The sequence below is a fragment of the Polyodon spathula genome, chromosome 13 (genome assembly GCF_017654505.1).
Source record: "Polyodon spathula isolate WHYD16114869_AA chromosome 13, ASM1765450v1, whole genome shotgun sequence".
NCBI lineage: Eukaryota > Metazoa > Chordata > Actinopteri > Acipenseriformes > Polyodontidae > Polyodon > Polyodon spathula.
Genome location: NC_054546.1, coordinates 3142766 through 3170263, shown reverse-complemented (window position 1 = coordinate 3170263; position 27498 = coordinate 3142766). Strand labels below are relative to the sequence as shown.

The 27498-nt window shown below is 37.4% G+C and overlaps 1 protein-coding gene across 3 annotated transcripts; it reads left to right on the top strand.

Moving 5' to 3' along the window:
- The first annotated feature begins 281 nt into the window (after nucleotides 1-281).
- On the top strand, nucleotides 282-27498 carry LOC121326084 (F-box/WD repeat-containing protein 1A-like). Of its 3 annotated transcripts, none has more exons than XM_041269242.1 (14): nucleotides 283-413; nucleotides 1896-2003; nucleotides 12132-12209; nucleotides 20767-20998; nucleotides 22460-22646; nucleotides 23013-23109; nucleotides 23372-23509; nucleotides 23736-24046; nucleotides 24305-24554; nucleotides 24979-25097; nucleotides 25512-25622; nucleotides 25851-25929; nucleotides 26357-26554; nucleotides 26926-27498. In XM_041269242.1, exons 1-13 carry the CDS (start codon nucleotides 369-371, stop codon nucleotides 26516-26518), a joined length of 1917 nt encoding a protein of 638 aa, XP_041125176.1. In that variant the 5' UTR covers nucleotides 283-368; the 3' UTR covers nucleotides 26519-26554; nucleotides 26926-27498. The 3 variants fall into 3 exon arrangements, with proteins under 3 accessions (XP_041125177.1, XP_041125176.1, XP_041125178.1); XM_041269244.1 differs by having other exon boundaries at nucleotides 23736-23854; nucleotides 26926-27496; XM_041269243.1 differs by lacking the exon at nucleotides 1896-2003 and having other exon boundaries at nucleotides 282-413.

Sequence of the window (27498 nt, the reverse complement as noted above, 5' to 3'; positions counted from 1 at the left end):
ACAAAAACAAAAATGTGTTATATTATCTTCTGATCTCGACATAAGAGTCAACATTTGTGTTCTCCATCTTGTTTCATGAAAATTAACATGTACATTATAAAAGTGCAAATTTGTCACTACAAAAATAGAAAAAACTACAACTCCCGGCATGCCCCATTTCTCTTTGTAGTGAAAATGGGAGTTGTAGTACCTACTCTTACCAACAAACATTTTTCAGCCACTGTAACAAACTACAAATCCCGCAGTTCCATTGGAGCTACAGGGGGGGTGACGGCTGAGCGGATTTTCCTGTCTGCGGTTGCGACGGTGAAGAGACGCAGATCCCGGGGCTGAGAAAGTGCAGGCAGTCCCGGATATAAAGACGGACGATGGAACCAGAGTCGGTGTTGCAAGAGAAGGCTTTTAAGTTCATGGTGAGAAGACAATATAGCTATTTGTTTCTGTTCCCGGGAAAAAAGCAAAAACGCTTTAGTGTATTTTGGGTCTGCTGGTTTTGGTTCGTGTTACAGAGACAGGACCGGTGGAGAGAGAAACCCAGCGCTGCCATCTTGGATTGTTCTCCATATATAGAAAAAAAAACAACAAATCATACAAATAAAATCATATTCTTTTCTATTGTTAATATAGATATTATATATATATATGTATATATATAATATCTATATATATATATATATATATAATTATATATAATAATCGTTACCTTTAAGATTTCTCAAATTATAGAATATATTAGAACAGTAGTGTCATGTATTTAGGTGTATAAAATGACGTATTATTCTCCAATAAATTGACGCCCCTTTTATGTTCAGATCAGAAATATCCCTTGGCCAATGATGTTTACATTTTCTTTATGCTTGCATTTTCTATTTGCAACAGCCTGAACATGTAGGCAAACAGTTGTTGAGATGATTTAAAATATTCTACCCATTCCTTTACTAGAAACATTGAAATCAGAGCTACACATCATCTACAATGGAGTGTTTTTATTTAAGCAGCCATTTTTATCAAACAACATTTTTATCAAAACAAAAAAATATGTAACTTGTGGCTAAATGCGAATAAACCTCGTTTGTGGTTGTTTAAGGGTTTGCAGACAGCTGCTGCTGTAGTTCAAAGTACCTGCCCTGTATGTACCACCTGTTGTCATTGTTTAACTTGGTGTCGTCAGTTTAACTTAGGTTCACGAGGTCAGAAGCTTGGGAATGTGATCTCTAATTGTATGTTCGTGTTTGCAGTTAACAGCCTTTAGGTAAACAAGACCAAATGGGACAAAATATTCGAATGCTCAGAACAGTGATTTAATTTAAGTACATCTTAAGTTAATCTGAAAAGGTATAGTGTTTATGCCCAATAGCAAAGTAATATTACAGTGTTGATAACTGATACCAGTGTTTATACAAATCTTTTTTAAATGGTGTATCCTAGGTGATTGATAATGCAAATAATCAGCTGAAGATCAGTGAGTTTTATTTTATTTTTTTCTGTGACAGTTTGTGTTTTAAGTAGTACTTTGATATCTTAGTATCACTTAATCCAGATGCAAGCCTTGTCTGATTAAAATACTGTTATGTTGCTTTTATATAAAAGTTCCAGCAGCAATGAGCATGTACTTGGGAAAGCAGTTGGTGATATTCTAGTGCAAGCCTAAGGCATGGTGCTATATAAATTGGTAGAATTGCATATTGATGTCAAAGTGGTTACCCCATCTAGCAGCAGTAATTATGTATTGCTTTTTTTTTTTTTTAATGATCTTTTATCCCTTCAAACTGATCTCCCATATCTGTTGCTGTAGCTTTATGAAAGTTAGCAAAGTGAGGTGTGCTGACTGTAGCTGTGCTCTTGCCACTCTCTATTTCATTCTATCCCATCTCATGCTTGTCCTCTCTCTGCAGTGCTCTGTGCCCAGGTCTCTGTGGTTGAGTTGCTCTAGCCTGGCGGACAGCATGCCTTCGCTGCGATGCCTGCACACCCCAGGGACTGGCACACTGACCTCTTTCCAGGTACTCTCTCTCCAGCACCCATTACACTTGCAATATCACCTCCTCCTCCCCCCTCCCCTGAAAACCCCTGCTTTATAACAGTCTTTCCTGAGGATAGGTAGAAGTAGTGCAGAAGTCCATTGGACTAGTATGGGTTTCTGCCTCTTGAAAGGTCTACAGTATGCCTGTCATGACAAGCTCAGGATTCAGCAGTTTCTAAGGAACCCTTATTAGTGATGCAGCTTTTTAGGAGGCTAGCATTCATTCCAGTCACCAAGACCCAGCTGGGAACTTCTCCTTGTGATTCAGTGATCCTCACTAGGGAACATGCAAGCCTAGTTTGAATTAATATACAGAGGTGTAGTTCACTTATCCATTTTGCCAAATGCACACATCATTATTCTCTTCCTGCTTTCCTCCTTTCTTTTTTGATTGCAACCCTTCCATCTCATCTCTTCCTTGTAGTAGGCTTGGGTGCAGCTATGAATAGAGGTTGTGTTTGGTGGAGGTTTGTAAATATAGCCTAATTAATGTATTGATATATTGACAGACTTATTTCTTACGTGTTTTCAATGTGCTTTATTTAGTCCTGGTAGTTGTTTTTACTTATTTTTTATATGGTGTACAGTAAGTAGTATTTTAAAAGTTACATTATTATTACTTTAAGTTGATATGTACTGTATTGTGACTTGTGTATTATTGCACCACGCTTAGGCCTACTTCATTTTTTAAATATTTGATTTAGCATAGTTCAGTTAATATCTGCTTATGCACACTGACATGCAAACGTTTAATTTCTTTGCACTTTATTTTATGTACTGTATCGCTTCCTGCGGCCCATAGCCATTTTGTATGGAATGTAAAGAGTAGTGTTACTGTATGTACCACTGTTTGGTATTCATTTTCTGTCTGAGTATTTGTTTTAATAATATCCTCAATGCATGGGTACGTTAGTGTTGACAAACTACAACTATTAGAGCCAGACAGTCTCCTAGGACACTTACCTTAGGCTGGAAAATCTTTCCAATATCTTATTCATGAGTTTTATTTTGTATTCAGATTTATATTTAAATGGTGAACCAGGAATTAAATACATTTGCTTGTTTCCAGTGTGGGCAGTATATAAAAAGGAGAGAACATGTTTAGTTCATTATGGCATTTAGTTTTTGCCCCTTAATACAGATTTGCAAACCTGACAAGATTTGAGGAACTTTAGTAACTGTATTTGTTGCAGGTATATTTTAGTTTTACATGAAGTAGGTTAGACTGCATTATGTCTTTAGTAGTTAGCGTTCTTTAATGTTATTTTTGTGACAATGATTGACATCAGAACACAACGTTTAATTCACATTTTATTCTGTCCCTTTATTAAGATCGTTTTTGCAAATTGAAGCGATTTAGTTTTTTGCCCAGAATTCTGTCGTCTTTGAATTAAATATATTAATTTGATTATCTGTTTGTAGAAAAACAGCTGCATAAATGACAAAATATGTGACACAGCCATTTTGTTTTCTTTGTTCTTTACAAGAAAAATCTCTGTGAACAGATGTTAAAGCATCTTTGTGTTGTCCCTCAAGGGTTTTCTCTTGTGTCTCTTTGGTGCTTCTTGAGTGTCTTGATTTAAAATTTCTTAATAGTGAATAAGAGCTGAGTCACAAATTATTTTCATTTGTCAAGAGGGAACCATTCATTTCCATCAGCAGCAGATCAAGATCAAACAGATTTCAATTGTTTCCAATTGGGAGAGGGTTCTCTCTGCCAGAATAATGCGGCTGCCAGAGAATGTGGCTGGAGCTTAACTTAAAGACTGATGATTAATTAGGCTCCAGCCACATGGTATATAAGGAAGGAGAACTCCTTTGTCTGGGGGTGGGAGTTTAGTGAGTATGCACACTGTTGGTAAATGTTTGTTGGTACATCTCGTCTGCATTTTAAAAATGCTTCCTTGCAGAGTTGATTTCGTCTCTTGCAGTTCCACTCTTGTTTTCTCGTATTGAGATGGACATTGTGTCCATGTTGTGTAGCATTGCTGCATTTTGTGATTGACATGACAGGCCAGGTTCTGTATTGGGGTCGTTCTGTCCAGCATGCTTGCCAGTGAAAATGTCAGGACTCTTGAGTTTAAATGACTGCCCCAGGGCCCGGGAAGCCTTTTGTTTTCCAAGATGAAAACACAAATTGTATATGTGTTTCAGTCGCACAGTCCAGGGCTTTAATTTCATTCCTTTGTAGAAACCAATAGAAGAAATGTAACCCATTTAGGATTGCCTGTAAATGATAATACAAGTGGCAACTAGAAAGGAAGGGGGGAGAAATCAACAAAAAAACAGAAGGGAGACTACATCAAAACAAGAACAACAACTCAGGTAAGACAACCATTAAATGTATTTATCTAAATGCTAGAAGTATCAGAAACAAAATTCTAGAACTTGAAGCTACTGCACTAACGGGTAACTATGATGTGATAGGTGTTACAGAAACGTGGTTGTCTGAGAGTGATGGGGACGAATATAATATTTGTGGGTATACACTGTATAGGAAAGACAGGCAGGACAGAAGAGGAGGAGGGGTAGCGCTATACATAAGAAACAGTCTTGAAGCCCAGGTGTTAAACCTGGACAAAGAAAATAAAACCGAATCAATATGGGTCAGAATAACAGACAAAAATTCAAAGGGCATAATAATAAGAGCATGCTATAGACCGCCAGATTCAGACGGTGAGCACAATAATCTGTTATACAATGACATTAGAAATGCATGTAGCAAAGGAGAAGCCATACTAATGGGGGATTTCAACTTCCCCCAAATAAAATGGGAAAACCCGGTGGGTAGCGCGAAGGATGAAATAGAAATGGTGGAAATGACAAATGACTTCTTCCTAACACAATTTGTCAAGGCACCGACTAGAGGGGAGGCATGCCTTGATTTAGTCTTTTCAAATAACGAAGATGGAATAACTAAAACAGAGGTCAGAGAACCACTGGCAAACTCAGACCACAACATGGTCTCATTTGAAGTGTTTTTTAAAACCCCAAAAGTAATGACTAAAGCTAGGGTTTACAATTTTAGAAAAGCAAACTATGAAGGAATGAAACAGAGACTAACAGAAGTAGATTGGAGTAAAATAGAGAAAACACCCACAGAAGAAGGATGGTTGTTCTTCAAAAATGTAGTACTAGAGGCGCAAAACAATTACATCCCTAAAGTAGACAAATCTAAATGTAAAACTAAATTGCCAAAATGGTTTAATAGATCAATTAAAAAAAATATTCAGCGAAAAAAGGCACTTTACAGAGCATTAAAAAAGGACCAAAAACAAAGTACGCAGAAAGAGTACACAGAACTGCAAACACAAGTCAAAAAGGAAGTTAGAAAGGCCAAGAGAGAAATAGAAATGAACATTGCTAAGGGAGTTAAAACCAATTCCAAAATGTTTTTCCAATATTACAACAGCAAGAGAACATTCAAAGAGGAGATTAAATGTTTAAGAGATACAAATGGCAAAATCGTAGATGAAGAAAAAAAAATAGCAAATATATTAAATGATTACTTTTCACAAGTTTTTACAAAGGAAGATACTGACAACATGCCCCACATGTCATCCAGTTCCTATCCAGTTTTAAATAACTTTAGCATAACTGAGGCAGAAGTGTTAAAGGGACTAGGAGCTCTTAAAATAAACAAATCCCCTGGGCCGGATGAGATCCTCCCAATAGTACTCAAATAAATGAAAGAAGTAATTTACAAACCGCTAATCAAGATCATGCAGGAGTCTCTTGACACAGGGGTGGTACCGACAGACTGGAAAATTGCAAACATAATACCGATCCACAAAAAGGGAAACAAAACTGAACCAGGTAACTACAGACCAGTAAGCCTGACTTCTATTATATGCAAACTTATGGAAACTATAATAAGATCCAAAATGGAAAATTACCTATATGGTAACAGGGTCCTGGGAGACAGTCAGCATGGTTTTAGGAAAGGGAGATCATGTCTAACTAACTTGCTTGATTTTTTTGAGGATGCAACATCGATAATGGATAATTGCAAAGCATATGACATGGTTTATTTAGATTTCCAGAAAGCTTTTGACAAAGTCCCGCACAAAAGATTAATTTTCAAACTGAACGCAGTTGTGGATTCAAGGAAACACATGTACATGGATTAGGGAGTGGTTAACATGTAGAAAACAGAAAGTACTGATTAGAGGAAAAACCTCAGAATGGAGTGTGGTAACCAGTGGTGTACCACAGGGATCAGTATTAGGTCCTCTGCTATTCCTAATCTACATTAATGATTTAGATTCTGGTATAGTAAGCAAACTTGTTAAATTTGCAGACGACACAAAAGTAGGAGGAGTGGCAAACACTGTTGCAGCAGCAAAGGTCATTCAAAATGATCTAGACAAGATTCAGAACTGGTCAGACACATGGCAAATGACATTTAATAGAGAAAAGTGTAAGGTACTGCACGCAGGAAATAAAAATGTACATTATAAATATCATATGGGAGATACTGAAATTGGAGAAGGAATCTATGAAAAAGACCTAGGAGTTTTTGTTGACTCAGAAATGTCTTCATCTAGACAATGTGGGAAGCTATAAAAAAGGCTAACAAAATGCTCGGATACATTGTGAAAAGTGTTGAATTTAAATCAAGGGAAGTAATGTTAAAACTGTACAATGCACTAGTAAGACCTCATCTTGAATATTGTGTGCAGTTCTGGTCACCTCGCTATAAAAAAGATATTGCTGCTCTAGAAAGAGTGCAAAGAAGAGTGGCCAGAATTATTCCGGGTTTAAAAGGCATGTCATATGCAGACAGGCTAAAAGAATTGAATCTGTTCAGTCTTGAACAAAGAAGACTACGTGGCGACCTAATTCAAGCATTCAAAATTCTAAAAGGTATTGACAGTGTCGAGCCAAGGGACTTTTTCAGCCTGAAAAAAGAAACAAGGACCAGGGGTCACAAATGGAGATTAGACAAAGGGGCATTCAGAACAGAAAATAGGAGGCACTTTTTTACACAGAGAATTGTGAGGGTCTGGAATCAACTCCCCAGTAATGTTGTTGAAGCTGACACCCTGGGATCCTTCAAGAAGCTGCTTGATGAGATTTTGGGATCAATAAGCTACTAACAACCAAACGAGCAAGATGGGCCGAATGGCCTCCTCTCGTTTGTAAACTTTCTTATGTTCTTAAGGTCATGTTGGCTGTGTTTCTCCTGTGTGATTGACCTCTGTCACTTTCAACATCTCCCCAGTGCTCCGTGTTCCCCTTCGGCATTTTACTAGGGAAGATAAACAAGGTGTATGTAGCAAGAGAGATACACTGCCAGTCTGTGCAGTCTCTCATGGGGTGAAAGTGTCATATTTAAATGATGATGATCAAAGTGAATTAAAATAGTAGTATTATGGTACAGTAATAGTGACCAAACATGCATGTAACCTTTAAGTATAATACATCGTTTTCTCTGCTTTACTCATGTTCTTCCCACAATGGCAAGTTGCATTTGGCATTATGTCACTAGCAGTTAATTGTTTGAGTTTTGTTTCATAATCAGAAGCCAGAGGTTCACAGAAAAGTCATACGATAAAACCTGGCTGCTGTTGGTACCATTTCAGACTTCCAATTTGGGTTGAGTTGTAAAGTATAAGTTTCACATATTCAGGCTGTTCCAACAGCCTGTCAGCATCAAGGTGAGCCTTTCTGAAAGAGCATGTAGATAGGATAGGAGTTCATTACCAGAACTATAAAGTGGTTTGAAATTTATCACAAAAAAAGTTGCTTTTTCTTTTTGTGTCAGAGGCCGTTTTAATAATCCTAAATTTATATATGTAAGTAAACATTTACTTATATAATGTTATACTGTACAGTAAATCACCCATCATTTTTCTTTCTTTTTTAAATACTTGCACATTAAAAATAATACCAGGTGGAGCATACTCTGTTCATATTTAGCTTTGTTCAATACCCAATTACTCAAGGTATCTGTGTTTTATTTGAGGCATACCCAAAACGTGCAGTCTGCATTATATATAATATCTAATAATCTAATTATTAATAATATATTTCTTTTTTATATAGCGCTTTTCATAGTGGACCACCATCACAAAGCACTTTACAGAGGTAGGCTGTGAGCTGTGCATTATAGGACATGCAATAGGACATTGATTTAACATCTCATCCGCAGGATGGAGCACAACCACTGGACCGCATTGCCTCCGCATTATGTATTGAAGTGACATCCAAGGGCAGGAGAACTGTGTTTTACTCTGTAGTGTGCTGCTATCTAGTGGTCTCTGGAGCTATTGCACATCTCCCGGGAACATTTGTTTTTGTCCTGGGACAAATATCAGAGTATTCAAACTAATTTTTTTTTTTTTTTTAAAACATGTATTCGGATACAAAAAACAGATATTTGTATTTGCTACAAATTACAAGAATACCTTGAATTTATTTACCGCCTCACCCGAAGTTGCGTGACAGTTTAAAAAATGGCAAATGAAAATGAGTTCTGTGTGAGATTTCTAAAAAAAAAAAAAAAAAAAACAATACAGCTGCTCTTGACCCTCTATTTAAAAGTTTGACAACAAAAAGTAAACAAACCAGATTATGCGCGCACGCATAGTGATCTCACATAGCCATCAGGATCAAAAAATCATTGTGCTGCTCTAGAGACAGTCAAAATTTAATGGGACAGAAAAAAGCAAGCACGTCATTCTGAAGTGCCTCGCTTAATAGTGCCCAGCTTGCTGGAAGTGTTGCAAAGTGATTTTTTTTTTTTTGTATATACATTGTATATATTATATGTTTTTTGTTGCGACTTTGAGGAATGAATAAACAAGACCCAAAACAGTGAGTTTTTCCCCCCTTTGTTTTACAATGCCATTTCCACATTTTATTTGAAGTGTTTAATGTACAATTTCAGTTTTCGTTTGCTTGTTCAGCTACAAAAAGGCAAAAGTTATTACTGTATGAAAACGTGTCGATGGCCACTGTGAAGATACGGCAATGGCAAGGAATGATAAAAGTACAGAGTAAATAAAAAGCTGTGTCAACTTTATGAACCGTATTTCGGGAATAAACAAAACAACGTTTAACTTGAACTGTTATTTGGCATCCCTTGTTTTGTAGTTAATTCACTGGGGTAAAGTAAGCTTAATATAGTTTAATATGTCACTTTTCGTACTGTATGTTATCACAATCAAAGCAATATTTACACTATACTGCAAGCCATTAAGAACAGTAATGTAACTTACCCTTATTCAAATAAAGCTGTTGTTCTTTCAGTGTAACATTCTTTACAAGTTTAATGAATATCAAACTATTTAAATCAGACATAGTAAATATCTTAAGATAAAACACTTTAGTTGCTGCCCTTGATTTTAATTGCCTTGTAATGGATTTAGATGAAAAAAATCTATTTCCCTTATGTAATGTTCATTTGTCAGATACTGTTCACGTTAGAAAAAGGAAAAAGGGACCCCCCCCCCCCCCCCAAAAAGAGGGTAATAACGTACCTTTTTGTGCAGGGAGTTTCACCTTTGTATCCGTGGTGTCATTTCTGGCATACAAAGACATGCTTTTTTGCCTTTGAATACATGATAGTAAGTAAATAAATTCCTGTTTGTCAGTAGTGCCTTTATAAGGGATGAGGGATTGCTTCATTAACCCTTTTCCTCATCTGGGCAGCTTTTGAACCCATAAGGCTGCTGATCTACAAATCAGCTCATGCTTAAGACTTGATGAGATAAGTTGCAAAGATTGCTTCATATTAAGTCAATTGAATGCAGTTGAAAGCAGCTATTTAATTTCTGTGCAGGTTTTTTTTTTTTTTTTTGTGTGGCCTTTTCTTCATGCCAGTTTAGGTGCGATTGTTGTGTCAGTTCTAGTTGTTGGTGAGGGAGATGCACTTGATTTAATGCTGCAGAGTTATCTCCTCATGTAATCACTGGAATAGTTGATAAACCAGATATAACCCTCAGAGACCAGGGACCCCCTTCATTCAGACATGTGTCTAGTGTATCCCAAGATGAGTGTGGCTTGAATGATCTGTGTTTGTTTGGTTAATGATGGGGAGGGTGTTAAGCTCAAGTGTTTAATTAACCCTACGATGGGCTGCCTGTCACAAATGTCCATCCTCCTTTGATTGAGATCTCTCTCTCTTTCTTTGAACAGGCAATAGAAAGTGATAATATGGAGCCACATCCCAAGATTGCTTTTTTTTCTTTTATTCCATTTGATGGGTCACTGCTTTGAATTCATTATTGGGTGGAAATACATTCAGCGTTAAGATGAATGTGTGCCACTGCCATATGGAAGAATCATGTGTGCAGGGGTGATGAACATGAACACAGCTGTCTCTGGATAGGTTAATTTCTGTAATAAAATACATTGTTTTGTATGGCAGTCCAATTCATGCCATTTTTTTTCATACAGATTCCACACCTATTTTTTTATTTTTTACAAACAATGAAGAATAGTTTTATAGTTAAATTGATATATGAAAAATTATGTGGAAGATAAATGTCACAGTAGCATGCTAGCTTTTTAAAAATGATATTGCATACCCCATGTAATTATCTTGAATCGATACGGTGTGTAGCTTTTTACTGAAATCCATTCAACAAAATAATTACTGTAGTCGTATCCTCAATTCTTTGTATGGTTCAATCATATGTTTTATAAGCATTTTATTATTATAATTAATACTGATATTTTCTCTGCTTGTACTGTAAACAGTGTAATATGTGACTGAATCATTAGTGGCTGGCATTAATTAAATAATTTAGTTTGGTTTCTCCTAGATTGATAGCAGGTGTATTGTTTAAGAACAGGGGTCGTTACTCTTATTCTGGGAGGGGGGTGGGTAACAGTTGCCAGTGAAAGAAAACAGAGGTATAAACCCCAGAAGAAAAACAACTCCAGGTTTTATTCTTACCCTCTATCCATCTTGCATATTGATGAAGGCAAATATTCCCCCGTAAAGGCTAATACATTTTCACTCCTGCCGAGAATTCTATTAGAATCATCTGCTTCATCAGGTTAATCAATAGGTAGCGTATGGCGGTGGGTCAGCAGTCAGTGTCGCTGTGCCTTCAGATGGTGTTAGAAATTTGCTTAAAGCCCACACCAATTAACTTCAGGATGATGAATGTCTGGGCGGTCGAGCACAAGCCTGGAGCTCTGAGGGGGGTTTGTGTGTGGGAGAAGCTCAGCTGTTGAGCTGGGGATGCCGGCGAATGAAATTGACTGTCACAAGAGCTCTGGACCCACCCCCTCTTAATGATAATGTCAGTCTAGTCAATACACACACATTGGAGCTGTCAGGAGTTAATCAATCAAAAAGGGGTTGGCAAGGCTTTCAGCAAGATCAACGAACCTGGAACAATAACAAGTCAGATTTGCATAGAGAATTGTCCTGATCTTTGGAAACTGATGCTGCGCATTTCTTTGTGTATTTTTTTGTATTGCAGGTTTTGTTAGTTATTTTTGTGTTTACTCAGAGATGAGGTTAATACAAACCTGTTAGTGGGTCAAGAAGTGAGGTTGTCTCATCAGACAGGTGTGCGTTGTAATTTGTACTGAAGAAATTTGAACTATTGTATTTTTTTGACTTGTCCCTATTGAGGTCCTTTGTATTAAATGTATTTAAATGGTAGATCATGTAAAGGAAAACTATATATCCTTCGAGGTGAGAAAAAAACACTTCAAAAACTTTAGTTTAGGATTAAACAGGATTAGTGTCTGGATTAGCATAGTGATTATCTCCTTGTGCCTTGGGAATTGTTAATGAGGTTTAAGTGATTGGATCATTCGTTTAAGTTGCAAGGTTACTTAATTACACAAATTTCTAATGCTTGTAAAAATAGCCCTTCCCTACACTGTCCCTTACTGATAAACTAACCCTATTTCTACTCAGATACAGAATATTGGACATTGGACTTTCAAAAAATTAGGTACAAAATTAATTGTCGTGTGTGTCCATAATTTTTTCCCCATTTGGTGTGGATAAGCCAAAATACCTTCTGCTAACTATATTCAGATATTTAGATTCTCATAAGATGTGAAGCCGTTTACTTACCACACAGGCACCGATTCATTCTTCTCCTCCCGTTGTTTTATTTTTTCTTCTTTTAAATAGAGTTCTGATGGGAGAGAAGATTGTCATAATGAGGAGCCCCCTAGGAAGATTATCCCAGAGAAGAATGTGTACAGACAGGTATGTTGATACAATAATGCCCTTTCCAGTCAGTAGGGCGTCATAAGAACAGAATAATTATTTTGTTACATGTGTTGGTGGTTTAGATTATCATACTGCTACTGTTTTTTTGTTTTTTTTGGAAGCATTTGCATTCCTGTAACAGATCATTCTTCTACCAATTTTGTGCTGCATCGTGCTGGAATTAACCAAATTCTTTCTTTTATATGTAGTACACTCACACACACGCACGCAGCTGAAAATAGTCTTTTCGGTAGAATTGAAAAATGTCATTTGTGCCTTGTCACATCTACAAATAAACACTCATGTTGTGTTACTGTAGCCCACCCACTTTAAGTAGGAAAACATGTAAAGAAATAAATGCAGCATATGTGGCAGCTCCCTTTTTCATTTGGGTTCTGTGCAGGTGGGGGGGGGGTGTAAATGAAAATGAATACTGATTTGTACGTTTACGGTGGGGCCATCTGTTTTTCTTCCTTTTTTGGCAGAAAGTGGATTGTTTTGATCTTGCAATAGGCCTATTGTATTGGGACTGCTCCTCGGGAGCGTGCTGCTCTGACACATCACAGAAGATGTTGGAATGATGGGAAGTGATTGAATAGTTCTTGCAAAGGTGAAGGATGGAAGCGGTCAAGATGACCAGGTCACAGGGCAGCTGTTTGGGGCCGTCCTGAACTTGATTACTCTGCACGCTTTTATACTGAGAACAATACCTGCTGTTTGGTCAGCTTCTTTCTACCTCTTGAATAGCTGGCAATAGGCAAAACGGCTTCTTTCAGGCTTTGTGGCTCTGCCAGTCTGAATGCTATAAAGTGAAAGGTCACTGGGTTGGCATGGATTATTTGAAAAATGTGTTAAGTGTTTTATCCATTCAGGCTGAAAAACCCTTCCAACACTATATGGATACTTTTTTTCATGAAAGATAATTCTGATGTCAATACTAATTAATGTCAATGTATGAACTCCCTGTGTAAATCTGAGTGTTTTGTTCACTTTGGTCCAACTGCGTCAAACAAACTGCCACCAAGGTAACCAGTACAGTTATCCAGCTAAAAGTGGTCATGTTACCTTATTGTTACGGGTACTATTGTACTACATTTATTTGCATAGATTATTGCCAAAATATTTTTTAGTTATTTGATTTTTATTTTTTTGATTTTAATAATGAAATTAATTCGGTACTCTACCTACAGTATACCTACACAATCACTAAGTGGAGGCAATACAACAAATAGCTCTTGGGAATGGACTTTTAGTGCCACTGTACAGCTTTTTGTTAACTGGTTTATTTAAAAAAAAAAAAAAAAAAAAAAAAAAAAGTAATGCACAAGATTAGTATAGCTTGATGTTGAAAGCCTACAAGTGTTCCTTTCTTTTAAAACAATTTCCTGAATGACTTGATTAGAGCTTTTGGGATGATCTTCCCAAGGGACTGAATAGTTCTTAGAAAGCAGTTCACTTCTTAAGCTAATAATTGCTTTAGCTTTTGTCCCCTTTCAGTCTTTATCCAGCCTCATCCACTCACCATCCAGTCCAAGTGGACAATGATGGATAAAGTGTCAAGAAGTCTTTCCATAGCCCTTTTTTTTTTTTTTTTTTTAAAGTAAAGTGAAGTCTCTTCTGGATTTATCTCTTCAGCACCCTCCCCCACCACAGCCACCTCTATTCAGTCTGTTAATGCTGCTGGAACCCTGATGATTTTAAAGGCATGGGGAGGCCAGTGAATTAACACATCCCCCTGTCCACATAAAACAGAAACCATCTGCCTTGGGACATTGCTGTTCCTAAACTCCTCACACCTCTATAGAGAGGTCGTGTCACCTGCAGTGAGAAGGTCGGACTGATTAGAACAGCTACCTCCCCAGCAGTTTTAAGGTGCTGACCCACAAAGCTACTTAAAATGTCACAACATGATAAAAACCATCTTCATTGTCGGAATTAACAGCTGCCAGGTTTTCAGCAGCTTGCTGCCTGGTTTTTATTTTAAGAAGGGGGTGGGAGTAAGTGATTTTGTTTGAGAAACTGCCAAGGTAAGCTTTTCCTTTTTAAAATGACAGCCCACTTTGTTCATACAGGATAGCATATGAGATACAGTATGTAGCATAGTGGTGTTGTTAACAGTGATTATTAAAAATTTATATTTAGATTTTCATGACAACCGAGGTATACTGAGCTTTGTAATCCGTTCTACTGTATTTCTCAGCATACTGTTAAGAGTTTATTAGGGACAGGGGAGGCTAAAGCTGCCTTCTAGCTTTGTTGTCATTTGAAATATATACTTTCCAGTAAATGAAGAAAATGCCTGCAATCAATCACTTTTAGTGTGTTCTGTGTTTCACATGACAACTAAAGTCTCTATTGATTAACCATTACTTTGTTAGATAATCTCTTGTCATCGAGGCATTGTAAAAAATGAAACTGTTTAGAAAGGCTCTTAGCAGTACAGTCAATTCAAAAACACTCATCGTGAAAAACAAATCCTTGCATCTTGCAATTACAGTGGCTGAAGTCATGAATCACTGCTTTGGCAGAATTCTGTTGGTTTGAGAAGAATGTTCTCTTTAGATCTCATTTTAGGACCAGAAAGGTAAACACAGGTGTTGCTTTCGTTTTACTCTGTCCTCCAATAGCATTTGGAACATTGTAAATAACTAGACAGTGTGCATTGCTTTTACATTACATTATCTAGATTTGACTTGATGTACAATAACACTTTACAGGGGCCACCCTACCCTTGTTACTGTAGGTCTATAAAAATGACAAAAGAGCAGCAGAAATTAAACTGGGTGTATTGAAATATTTGTAGAGGTAACACTAATGTTTAACAATTGCATAAAGAACCATTTTGGTTGATTAATCACTGTTATAAATATGCCTGTTTCACATCCAGTAGGAGCTACTGTAAGTGACTGGATCTGCGAGCTCTGGTCCCACCAGAAGCAAGAAGGTTTTAACTCAAATAGTCAGCTTACCAGGAGTCCTGTGGTGAATCATAACGATGGCAACACATTATAATTTAATTCACTGTTTAAACCTGTAGCCATGCAGTATAAAGAAAAGCAAGTGCTGCGGCTTTGCCCAGCCATGCATATCAGATACTCTGCTTGAAAAAACCTCAGTGGCTTGGAAGGGCCAGCGATTAATCCGCCTTGTTTTGGCGCAGTACTTAATGCACAGACAGTGCAATCGGCAGGGCTGTAATTGCGTTGTTAGGGGCCAAAAAACAAGCCTGCCTCTCCGAGAGACAGCTGGCAGGAAGAGAGAGAGGCATGTTGTTAGGAGAGAGAGAGTGAGGCAAGGCAAATAAAATTACTGCTAGGGTTGTGAGATCGGTGGGAGCCCTGCCTGCCTAATCTCACCGATGGGAGCGAGCGGCTGTTGTAATCCAATTATAGCAGCATAAGCAATTTGTTAGACACTCCGCATAATGTAACAATTTCCCAATAAACTCTGACTTGTAATAACGTTGTTGAGTGCATGCATAAATCTACAGGAATGGAAGTGGGGCTGGAGCTTGCAGCTGGGGGCATGTAATTGGCAGCATCAGCACATTCTGAAGAGTGTGTTTAGTTGGGTCTTTCCAATGCAGGAATTTTAAGTTTTAAGTTTTAAGTACCTTATTGAAACCACACAAAACACCACAACATGATATTTACCAAAGTTTCCTACCAGCTTCAAATTGTGTGATGTAGAGCACATGGAGGTATTTGCAAGGAAAATTATTATAGTTTTTTTGTTTTGTTTTTTTCCGGCATTATCTTGCTGCATAACAGCTTGGTTGGTTTTGTTTTATGAATGATCGATGTAATCGGTGCCTTCCAGGTGCTGCAATGTTTTAAGATGATACATTGTGCTGATCTGAGATCAATATCCAGCAAAACAGAAATGTGAATGTCCAGTGTGTTAAAGAAAAAAGGTAACCTTATTTTCTTGGGACAAATGAACAGACAGCATGAGAGGTCACTAAGCCAAGGATGGGGTTAATGGAATGGCACTAGCAGGGAGGCTGTTGGAGACTGAGTTTATAGTACACCTTCCTGCAGGCCAGTAGGTCACAGGTTCGTATTCTGCTGGGAAATAACCAGGGGTAGTAATTTTTCTAGAATCTACCTAAACCCCAAACAGAGTGCAGAAGCAGTGAGTGATGTGCTGTTAAATTTGATGAGATGCAAAATAAAGGTCTTGCAACATATCACTTTGGATATTCCTGTATGCCTCAGAAGGCACTATAAATAACTGCACCTTGAAAACAGTGCAATCTGTTATAACTGACGTAATGCTATCGCTTGAAGTCTTGCTAGGGTTGCATCCAGGTTTAATGTCATGCATGTGAATTTTAATTCTCCCAGCAGTCATGTCATTATTTCACTCTGATGGTACCTTAGGGATTGCAGTAAAGTTTAAGATCCCGAATTTAGATTGATTAAGCTTTTTGTCTCGTATCTACCTCTCCATGCACTTATTAATGAAAATAACACTACTGGTCATGATGGAAATTATTGTAGTAATGGGATTCCATCATTATATCCTCAGTCTGGTCAGTTTCACATGTTTTAGCCCTGCTTTGCAATGAGCTAATCACTGATGAGTTCTGAATTGTGCAGGATAAGCAAAACCCCTTACTACTTTCAGTGGGGTTACATTGCTTATCTCTCACTTGAGGGCAGGCTTTTATAATGTTCTTTTTTTGAAACTCAAGTGAGTATTGACTTCATTTTAAGGGAGAGATTGCTATGTCCATAGGCAAACATTAAACATAAGCATCTTGTTTCTATAAAGACCATATACATTAATTGGACAGGTGTGGTTTAAGTGCATGCTGTGTAAGATATAGTATAAGTCGGGTTGTGAGAAAGTGGAGACAGTAATGAGACTTGAATTGTGTTATCAAATGTCTCGTACCAATCTCACCTCTGTAGTTGCTTGACCAGCTTGTTATCTGTCTGTCTGTTTTTAAAGCAGTGCTTATTCAAAACGACATATTTAGGAAGAAACTGCACCTTTAGATGTACATCTTTTTAAAATGAAGTTTATCTGAGCACTTAACATGCTTATTGATATAAGAATAAATAAATAAAACATCTGCCAAATCATAGACATTCACAGTTTCTTAACGGATTGGTCAGAAAAGGTTGGGCTTGTGCTGTAAGCAACATAAAAATTGATAGGTGGCATTTTAAATTCTTGTACCTTTTTTATAGTGAAAATAATGGCATGCTATATCACTACAGTGAAGAAGCAAACCTGATTACGACATGTTTGCATCTAATATATCAACACGCTGTGATGCTCTTCATGAAAAGCAGACTGTGTCTGTTTATAACTAATGACTGATTTGCATTGCCTTGACAGTGAGCTGTGTGTGTTATTTTGTCCTGATATTGTAATAATAATGAGAGCAAATTAGACCAATCAATTTACACGGATAGTTCTTGATTGGAGAAGATGGGCAATATGGCTGTGGGTAATCCATCTTCAGCCTCCTGTCACATTACTGTAAGTGCTTCAGACAGCGTGGGCTGGACGAGTGCAGCAGCTTCCAGTCAGAACACCGCAAAATGAAACGCATGGGGTATCATTCTGTGATCAACCGTTTAATTAGCACAAACAGAGACAGATAGGATGATGTATGCAGGTTCACAGCTGCTGCCTGTTTTAACTGTCAGGGATTAAGGACAGCATTCGTTTAAAATGTGTTCATTTGCTGGCTTATAAACAGCATGCTTTTGATATTTTAAAGCACAGTTGTAGTATATTTTTTGTTTTTTGATTTTAGGCCACTTATTTCTTTTTTTCCTGACTCATTAGAAGATACAAAAGATCATAAAGTTCTATAAAAAATACGGATTTATTCTTGCAAAAGTATAATATTTCTAAAGTAGTGTATAACCCTAAACATATTTATGCTGTAGGTAAAAATGTGTATAGTCAACAGATTATTGGATTATACCCAAATGAAATCTGATCTGTATTGTTGGTAAAAGATGTTGGTTGATACCCAAACATCCCTGATCTTCAGGTTTGTTTACTATAGGAACAAACTTCAACAAGCAAATACAATACATTTTATAAACCAACACATTTCATTTAGTTACCAGCTTTTAATGAACGTAAACAGTCCCTGTTGCCTGTGCTGGCTACTGTCACACTTGTTTTGGTCATTGAGTGAATTAGCTACACAAAAAAAGACTGACAAAGTTGTACACTAATACACTACACTCGGTTATATCGGTTTGTGCATATAGTAACAAAACAAAAAGATTTAGTAATTGTATTACCTTAACTGTGTTGATTTGTGCCAGTTGGGGGTCAAAGCAAAACCCATTTAAAAAAAAAAAAAAAAAAAGTTTAAATCCACCCATTTAACAACCAGTCCAGAGAGTAACATAACTAATTTAGAAAAAGGTAACGCTGTCCACAGCAGTTCAATAACAGTATTGTCCATGGTTTATATTTCACTTGGACACCTTTCGGCAAGGCATTTGGTAGCCTGGTGCAAGATTTATAACGAGTTTTTGAAACGCAGCTCCCTCAACAATGTTCACATACATCTTGCGTTACTGCATTCACAGTCATACTTCGAATCTGCTTTGCTGTGTTTGCATTCAGATCTATTATTATTTAAAAAATTTTTTAAAAAGCAGCAACTGGCAGTACATGTTTATTTTTATCACTGTCAGATTTTGTTTGGAGTTTAGTAGGATCCATCTCATTAAATGGTCACGAAAATTAGTATCCCAGACACTTGTCGCATAGCTGCACTTTACTTTCTTGACGTCTTCTATTTTAGAAACGAATTGCCAAACGTTGGAAGGCATTGTGTCACAGTCGATATTTGTTAACTTGCTCTTTTGCTCGCCCTGAAGACTCCCACGCAGACGCGATCCCATCAGTATAAACTCACGGGGGAGAAGGTGAGCTCAATCTCACGCAGATTCAGCGAGTCAGACCTGAGGCAAGCAGAGGAAGCTCTGTTCTGAAACCTAATAAAGGACTGCTGATTCAAAAAAAAATAAATAAATAAAAAATCCCTTTTGCTTAAAACCTTTACACAGAAACAACACACAGGCTTGACTTGATAGTGTTCAAACGACACGATGGATCGATGCATCGCCTCAGCCTTAGTAAAACGCACACCTGTCAAATCTGTTAACAGTGAGTAACAAGCTGTGCACATGGCCTTAACTAGTACAGTAGCCTTGCACATTCTATTCCCAGTGGGCATTTAGGGGAGGCATGCTAGACAGACGCCCCTCTGCTTTACCTGTTACTCTTTCAGAGTAAGTTTTAAAAAGTAAACTGTTTACACATAGTACATTAAACTGACAATTATCCAATTAGAAGCTGTTTTTTTCTTTATCTTTTCCCAGAAAAGAGACAGCATTTTTGTTCTGGCAGGTTTTTACTGTCAAAAGCTCTCTTATTCTATTTATCTTGCGGTTTGCCTTGGGGTGAAGTTATTAAGTTTCAACAGTAGCCATCGATCAAATTCACACTTAACAGGGTAACGTCTCTCCCTGATCGCAGGGAGACAATGATTTCTCTCAGTAATTAACTAAATGAGGAAGTTGAATCTTGCTCTGGAGGATTGAGAGATGAGCAGGGAGAAGAGATTGTCAGCTTCTCTGTGGAAATTAGAAGCTGTTCTCCACGCTCCCAAAGCTTCTGCTCTGTCATATTTTACACCAGCACTGAAAAAAGTATTGTAATTAGTGCTGTCATTGAGGTTTTTTTTTCCTCCATGCACCAAATTGAAATAATTCATCACATTAGACAGAAATGATTTGTTTCTAAAATAAGTACAATTATAACTGAATTAAAGCATTGCTAGTTAAATGCGTGGATGCTGTTCATTCTAACAAAACCCTGAAATGCTTCAGCTATGCATTTTTGCATTTAGACGACTCAGTAGAGGTACTTTGTTCAACCTTACTTTTGTTTTCTGCTGGAGGCAAATCACTTGTCCTCCTTCTGTTACCCCATTACTACTTAATTTGCACTGAAACTATATAAGAAATTAGGTACATTAAGCATGAGTAATGTTATATCTCTTGCAAACTGTTTTATGGGGGTCTCAACTCAGTCACAAGTTCAATATTTTAGATTTGATAGATGGATTGCCTTAGGGTATTAGGAGGCCGTGTAGAAATATGAATCCACTGTCTTCGGTTTCACTGTGAAAATTAAAATATAAACCTAAAATGTTTTAATTAGCCACTGTGAGCCCCGAGCCGATATGGTTTATATTTTACACTTTGGATCCTGACATACACAGTAATTTATAGGTGTGGTGACTTCAGAATATATCAATAAAAGGAAAGCTTCATACTGTATTTCTTATGCAAGTCATCTGTTTTGTCGATAATTGATAACACACAATTCAGATTTTTTTTTTAATTTATTTTTTAAACATTTTTAAAATATATTTTATAAAAAAATAGGTATATATATATATATATATATATTATACACACTGGACCCCCCATTACGTATTTAAAATCATAAAAGTCACTTAAAGGTCTTTTTTTTGATTATTTATTTTTTTTTTTTTAACCAGACTAAACTTGCCAATGGAATATCCAACATGACAGTCCCCAAGCAGAGGAAGCTGTCTGCCAACTATGAGAAGGAGAAGGAGCTCTGTGTGAAGTATTTTGACCAGTGGTCAGAGACTGACCAAGTGGAGTTCGTCGAGCAGCTCATTTCCCGGATGTGTCACTACCAGCATGGACACATCAACTCTTACTTGAAGCCCATGTTACAGAGAGACTTCATCACTGCACTACCAGGTACAGAGAGACATATTTAATAGGTTTCTTTGTTCCTACAGACCCAGCAAGTCCATTGTAATACAAGCAAGTGGTGGAAGTTCAAGCTTGGCTTCTACTGTACAGTCTTTGCGTTTCCATGCAGGTCACCTCATAAAATACGTCAGCTCGTTCAAAATGAGAGCCTTTTGGGGGAGGATGGAGTTAATGCACAACTATTGAAGGGGAAGAATCAGCATTCTTTTTGTCACTAGTAGAGTTCCATTCTTCAAATGTAATCTATGGGAATGATTTTAGTTGGTGCTCATGTACATGTCTGTAGGTGGATAAAGGTTTTACTTTGAGATGTCCCATCTGGATTCATTTTATTTTTTGTTTGTTTGTTTTGTTTTGTTTTTTTAAGACTGATTTCCCTTGTTTTGAAGTAATGCGTGTGAGTTCTGATCAGGGCCTATAAATAAACCCATGTTGTTTCAACACGTGACTCTGCAAAGTCCTTGTCCAGTGCTCAGTAATAGAGAGATTACTGGAGTAAGCAGGAACCTAATAGTCATTACATGTACAATGGGCCTATTGTGACTTGTAGCCCTAGTCCGTGATTTACAGCTTTCATTTACTGTATACACTTCCCCGTATAGCTGGCCCCAAGTTTTTATATACCAAAGATACAATAAAAAAAGGACCTTGTTTCAGTACCACGCTTCAAAAAAGAAGGAAAATTGAGTGAGCTTATTTGTTTCACCAGTGAAGTCTAATATGTGCGTCAAGTGCCAATTAGGCTTCACCAATATGCCCCAGTAGTGTGGAGAATGTTTAGTATGGGGTGGGGGTGGAAGGATACATGCTGTATTAAATTAATTTTCCTGCATGAATAGCATATTGTAAAGTGTAATTGGTTTTATAAAGCTACGTGGTATCACAATTTCCATTGATGAAAGTCAGGTGATGGTTTTTCTTGATCTGCATCCACGTGATTGAGGATTGCAGCCAAACCTAATTTCATTCATCCTCACTTAATGCTCTGTAGTACAACTTCTTCCGAGTCTGATTCAATTCTTGATTCATTTGTTCAACATGATTGCTGAATAAAATGTAGTGAAGCAATGTATTAAGTTTTTATAATCTAATTTCACATTTGATTAGCAGACAAACTCCACCCTTTCCCCAAATAGTTCAGTGAAACAAGCATGTGTTGCATGTATATGCATTTAAGTGAGGGCCATAGATGCATACCCTCCATTTACAAAAATTGTATTTTAGCAGGTATACCTGTAGAAATAAAACATTTTAGAAAAGTACTCTGCCTTTCTGCTTTAAGTAAGCAGCCTGAATTGAAAAAGGCATCTCCTGGTCCTGCTCCATTTTAAACAGCTAGGGGGAGCAGCAGACTTTTTGTAAACCATTTTTTCCTGTAGAGCCAGTAAATATTTTTGTTTCCCTCAGTTACTTAGTAGTGAATAAATAAGTTTGTTTTTTCTTCAGCTCGGGGTCTGGATCACATTGCAGAGAATATCTTGTCCTACCTGGATGCCCAATCTCTCTGTGCAGCAGAGTTGGTTTGTAAAGAGTGGTACAGAGTGACGTCAGATGGCATGCTGTGGAAGAAACTGATCGAGAGGATGGTCAGGACAGACTCGCTGTGGAGGGGGTTGGCAGAGAGAAGAGGATGGTAAGTGCAATGTGAACATTCAAATTGCACTCTCTTTCTGGGGTTCAGATGGGGTTTATGCCCGCCTTTCTCTTTGTCATGCATGAAAATCACTTACTACACACTGAAACAAAATATTTCATTTTGATCAAAATATTGATCAGTTCTCTGACATAAACAGCAGCGATTGTTGTATTCCTGTTTTAAATTTCTCGTACATTTCAAAGATTTTGTTTTACCAAATGTGCAATATATTTAGTGCAACAAACCTTTTTTTTTTTTGCTTACTAAAATGAAGGTTTTGAAAACTACAGAAAATGACAACTTGAATAGAAAAGATTACCTCTCTATGTAACCTGTAGCTAATGTTTTGTTTGGATGTTTCAGGGGCCAGTATCTGTTTAAAAAGAAGCCCCCGGACGGGAAGACCCCACCCAACTCATTCTACAGAGCACTTTATCCCAAAATTATACAGGACATAGAGGTAAGATGTGTAAGATTTAGTTTGTAAACTTTGTATTACAGCTACCACAATTTTATTATTTTATTTTTTTTTTTTAATACAAACCACCTTCAGAAAACTCCACATGGCATACAAGACTGATGCCCACTCTATGTACTAAATGGGTATTGCTAATAAAATTTGCTGTCAAGCTTGTTTACATTCTGTTAAAAATGATAACACACGTTATATCATCCCAAGACCCTCGTTAAAGGAACAAATGGTGTCTGTTTGTGATTTGCAGACAATAGAGTCGAACTGGCGTTGTGGAAAGCACAGCTTACAACGAATCGACTGCAGAAGTGAAACCAGCAAAGGGGTATACTGCCTGCAGTATGACGATCAGAAGATTGTGAGTGGTCTTCGAGACAACACTATAAAGGTATGTTGCAGTGCATGCATGTTTTGCATGTGGTTAATGTACTTGATATGGTAATATAACATATTTTGCGAGGATCTTACAAATCTCATCTTCAAATAGATTCAAGGGACTGTAAAGGTTAGGTGACAAAACTGTTTCTGTTGGTTTGTGCGCCCTGTTGCAAGCACTTCATGATAACTAAGCGATGTAGCTCAGGTTACTCACGTGTTTAATTTTCCTGTTCTAGATTTGGGATAAGAACACGTTGGAATGTAAACGAGTTCTTACAGGACACACGGGATCGGTGTTGTGTCTGCAGTACGATGAGAGAGTGATTGTCACTGGATCTTCAGACTCCACTGTCAGGTACTGGGTATATGTCATTGTCACTGGATCTTCAGACTCCACTGTCAGGTACTGGGTATATGTCATTGTCACTGGATCTTCAGACTCCACTGTCAGGTACTGGGTATATGTCATTGTCACTGGATCTTCAGACTCCACTGTCAGGTACTGGGTATATGTCATTGTCACTGGATCTTCAGACTCCACTGTCAGGTACTGGGTATATTTTCTTGCTCAATGAATTAATTAGAACTGGGATTGACCTGTAGTAGGAGAACAAAGAGTGCAATGTCACAAGTATCTGATTTGATTGTGGGAGGCTTTGCTTTGTGGCATGCTATTTGTTTTTTTTTGTATTTTGATTTAAAGTGAGATGTACCACATGGAGTACAGTACTAGTAATGCAAAATAAGGATGTAGTTAAATTAGCAGTTGCCTTTATTTCGCTAAATGTGTTTTTCTTTGTTTCAGAGTGTGGGATGTGAGCACAGGCGAGATGTTAAATACATTAATTCATCACTGTGAGGCGGTGTTGCATCTGCGCTTCAGCAATGGCATGATGGTGACCTGTTCAAAAGACCGCTCAATTGCAGTGTGGGACATGGCTTCCCCCACAGACATTACTCTCCGGAGGGTGCTGGTGGGGCATCGGGCAGCAGTCAATGTTGTTGATTTCGATGATAAATATATAGTGTCTGCCTCAGGAGATAGAACTATCAAGGTAATCGCACTTCTGCTTGATATACAGGTTTGTTTGGTAGAAATTGGAAGGATAAACTGGACTGATGAATGTTAATGCTACATTGTGAGATTCTATGATCTTTACATTTTATACATGTGAAAACTTTTGGCTGCAGAGAACTTTGCTGGGGAGTTCAAAAACTGTTGGCAAAAAAGGTTCTAGGAAAAATAACCTCTAATCTTGTACAGCTATGATAATGTCATCTAGTAACATTTTAGCTCATGCAAAGACTGCCTTTCTACATGCTGTGAAAGGGGCATTCTTGATAATCACAATTTTGATCAAATTTTTTATCGTGTGGTGTAACATAGCTTTGTAAATCGGCAAAACAAATTGTTAGATATTACTTCTATACACATCAGTATTTTAACTGTCTGATTGTACACCCTGTTGTTTAATGCAGGTGTGGAACAGCGGTACGTGTGAGTTTGTTCGGACTCTAAACGGACATAAACGTGGTATCGCCTGTTTACAGTACAGAGACAGACTTGTAGTGAGTGGATCCTCTGATAACACGATCAGGTAAGAAGTGTTGTTTTTCTATAGAATTATTTCTACTTTAAGAATGGTGTCACGTGGATGCTAAAGTCACTATACATTCTCAATGTCTAAAACATTGTTATCACCTGTCCGCGAGTGTGTAGTGGTGTATATAATGTACATATCACACCTTAGATTTATTGAGAACTACTTGGCAAATGGAAATTCAACTTAGTAAGTACATTCTAAAGCACAGTCTGTATGTATGTATGTCACACTCACATGATCACATATAGTGTGTAAACAGTGGATGCAGGTCGTGGTGATACTGTGGTTGAATCTAGTTTTGTATTTGCTGTTGTGGCTGGTTGTATTATACTGCTGTAATGCATTTCTACCTAAAACAATACAAATAATTTGTGCTCCTCGTGAATATAATTGTCTTTCTGCGCACAGATTGTGGGACATTGAGTGTGGAGCTTGTTTAAGAGTACTCGAGGGTCATGAAGAGCTGGTACGATGTATTCGCTTTGATAACAAGAGGATAGTCAGTGGGGCTTACGATGGGTGAGCGTCAACATTTTTATTTACATACATGCTTAACAATTTCAGTCTTTCTTCCTTTTTTTTTTTTTTTTTTTTTGTAAGCCAGTTACCAGAAATTTGATTCATATACTGAGTTTGCAGGCATGTGCAGGTTGATTCTTTGATTTGTTCTCCTTAATGTTTTGATTAAACTCAAGACCAAGTCCTGTGTCCCTTTTTTTTGTGTGTGTGTTTGTTTTTTTATAACAGAAAGATCAAAGTTTGGGATCTGGTTGCTGCTTTGGACCCCCGAGCGCCTGCAGGAACACTGTGTCTGCGGACTCTTGTGGTCAGTGAATGCTGTTTCCAGGCTACACAAAAGACTAGTGTTCAGTCGTTTGAATACATTTGCCATGTTTTAAACTTAGAGTAACAATCAAGAGATTTAGCATGTGTTGTGTGTGCACAAATAGCCTTTTTATCTGCTTTTGTATTACCATGAGCAAGAAACAACTGCATAATATATTGCATCATTATACAATATGCACACAAAATAAAAACTGAGATGCCACACATGACAGTGCTTTATGGCCAATGCAAACACTTACAATGCAAATTAATTGAATGTCTTTATAATCTCTTGGCATATCCTCAGCAACTATCTGCCAAATTAATGTTAGCACCAGTATGTACACAATTTAAGGGACAAAGGTGAGACTCATCTGAATCAGTAAAAGGGGAAATTGAGAAAGCTTTCCCCTTTGCTTGTCTGACAGGAGCATTCTGGAAGGGTGTTCAGACTGCAGTTTGACGAGTTCCAGATAGTCAGCAGCTCTCATGATGATACAATCCTAATGTGGGATTTCTTGAATGACCCAGACACACAGGCAGAGTCCTCACGCTCCCCCTCCCGGACATACACCTACATCTCAAGATAAATAATCAACACTACTCCATACCTCCTACTTGCACAGGTAAGAGCAGCAAGACTTCCACAAGCAAATAGAATGCTAGGAAGAGACACATCTAAAAAATGTGAAAATTGTCTATGGCCTTTGTTTGTTGTGAAGACATGACTGGCAGGGAGTATAAATTTAAAAAAAAAAAAAACACATTTTTATGTACTGTTTTGTAGTTCACTAGGATACAGTAAGGACTTCACAACCTATTCTTACTTCTGGGATATTTTTCAACTTTAATAGTGTTACATACAATGGCTTTGATAAAGTTCACAGGATTAGTACACCACTGTGTCATGTCCTGTCTGTCAGCACATAATTAATCAGACATTAGCTTGGGTAAATGTATTGTGCAATAATGTAATATTTTTGTATTGTTTTTTCAGGACTTCTTGTGCTGTGGTATTTAGATAATATTGAAGTGCCAGAAACTGTCAACTCAACCTGATCTAACAAGAGGAAGCGGTTTTCACCCCAGCAGGCAAATCAGTTTGGGACTATGGGGAGTGAAGGACTTCTGAAAGTGCTGCTAATGAGATATATCTGTATCACAGAACACGAGAAGAGCTTTTGAAAAAGTGTCAGCCCCCCACCTCCCAGAGTGTCATATATGAATAATATTATGTATTGTGTAAACCGAAAATCTGCTGCTTTTCCATAACTTACCAGCATGGATATTCTCAAATGTTTTAAAGGGTGAGGTGACACAAGTATTATAATTCCAACTTTTTGTTCAAGTGATGCACATTAAGTATCTTATGTGTGCTCCATTTTAACAACCACCCATGCACCAGTGATAATGTGTGATAAATTATGTAATTTTTGCTTGTGTACTACACTACTAAACCCATTGTTTTTATAATGCATTAAAAGCTATAAATGTGACCCAAATGCCATTGAATAACTTTTAAGTTACCTTAAAGGTATAAGCTAGTCTTAAAAAAAAAAAAAAAGTGTGT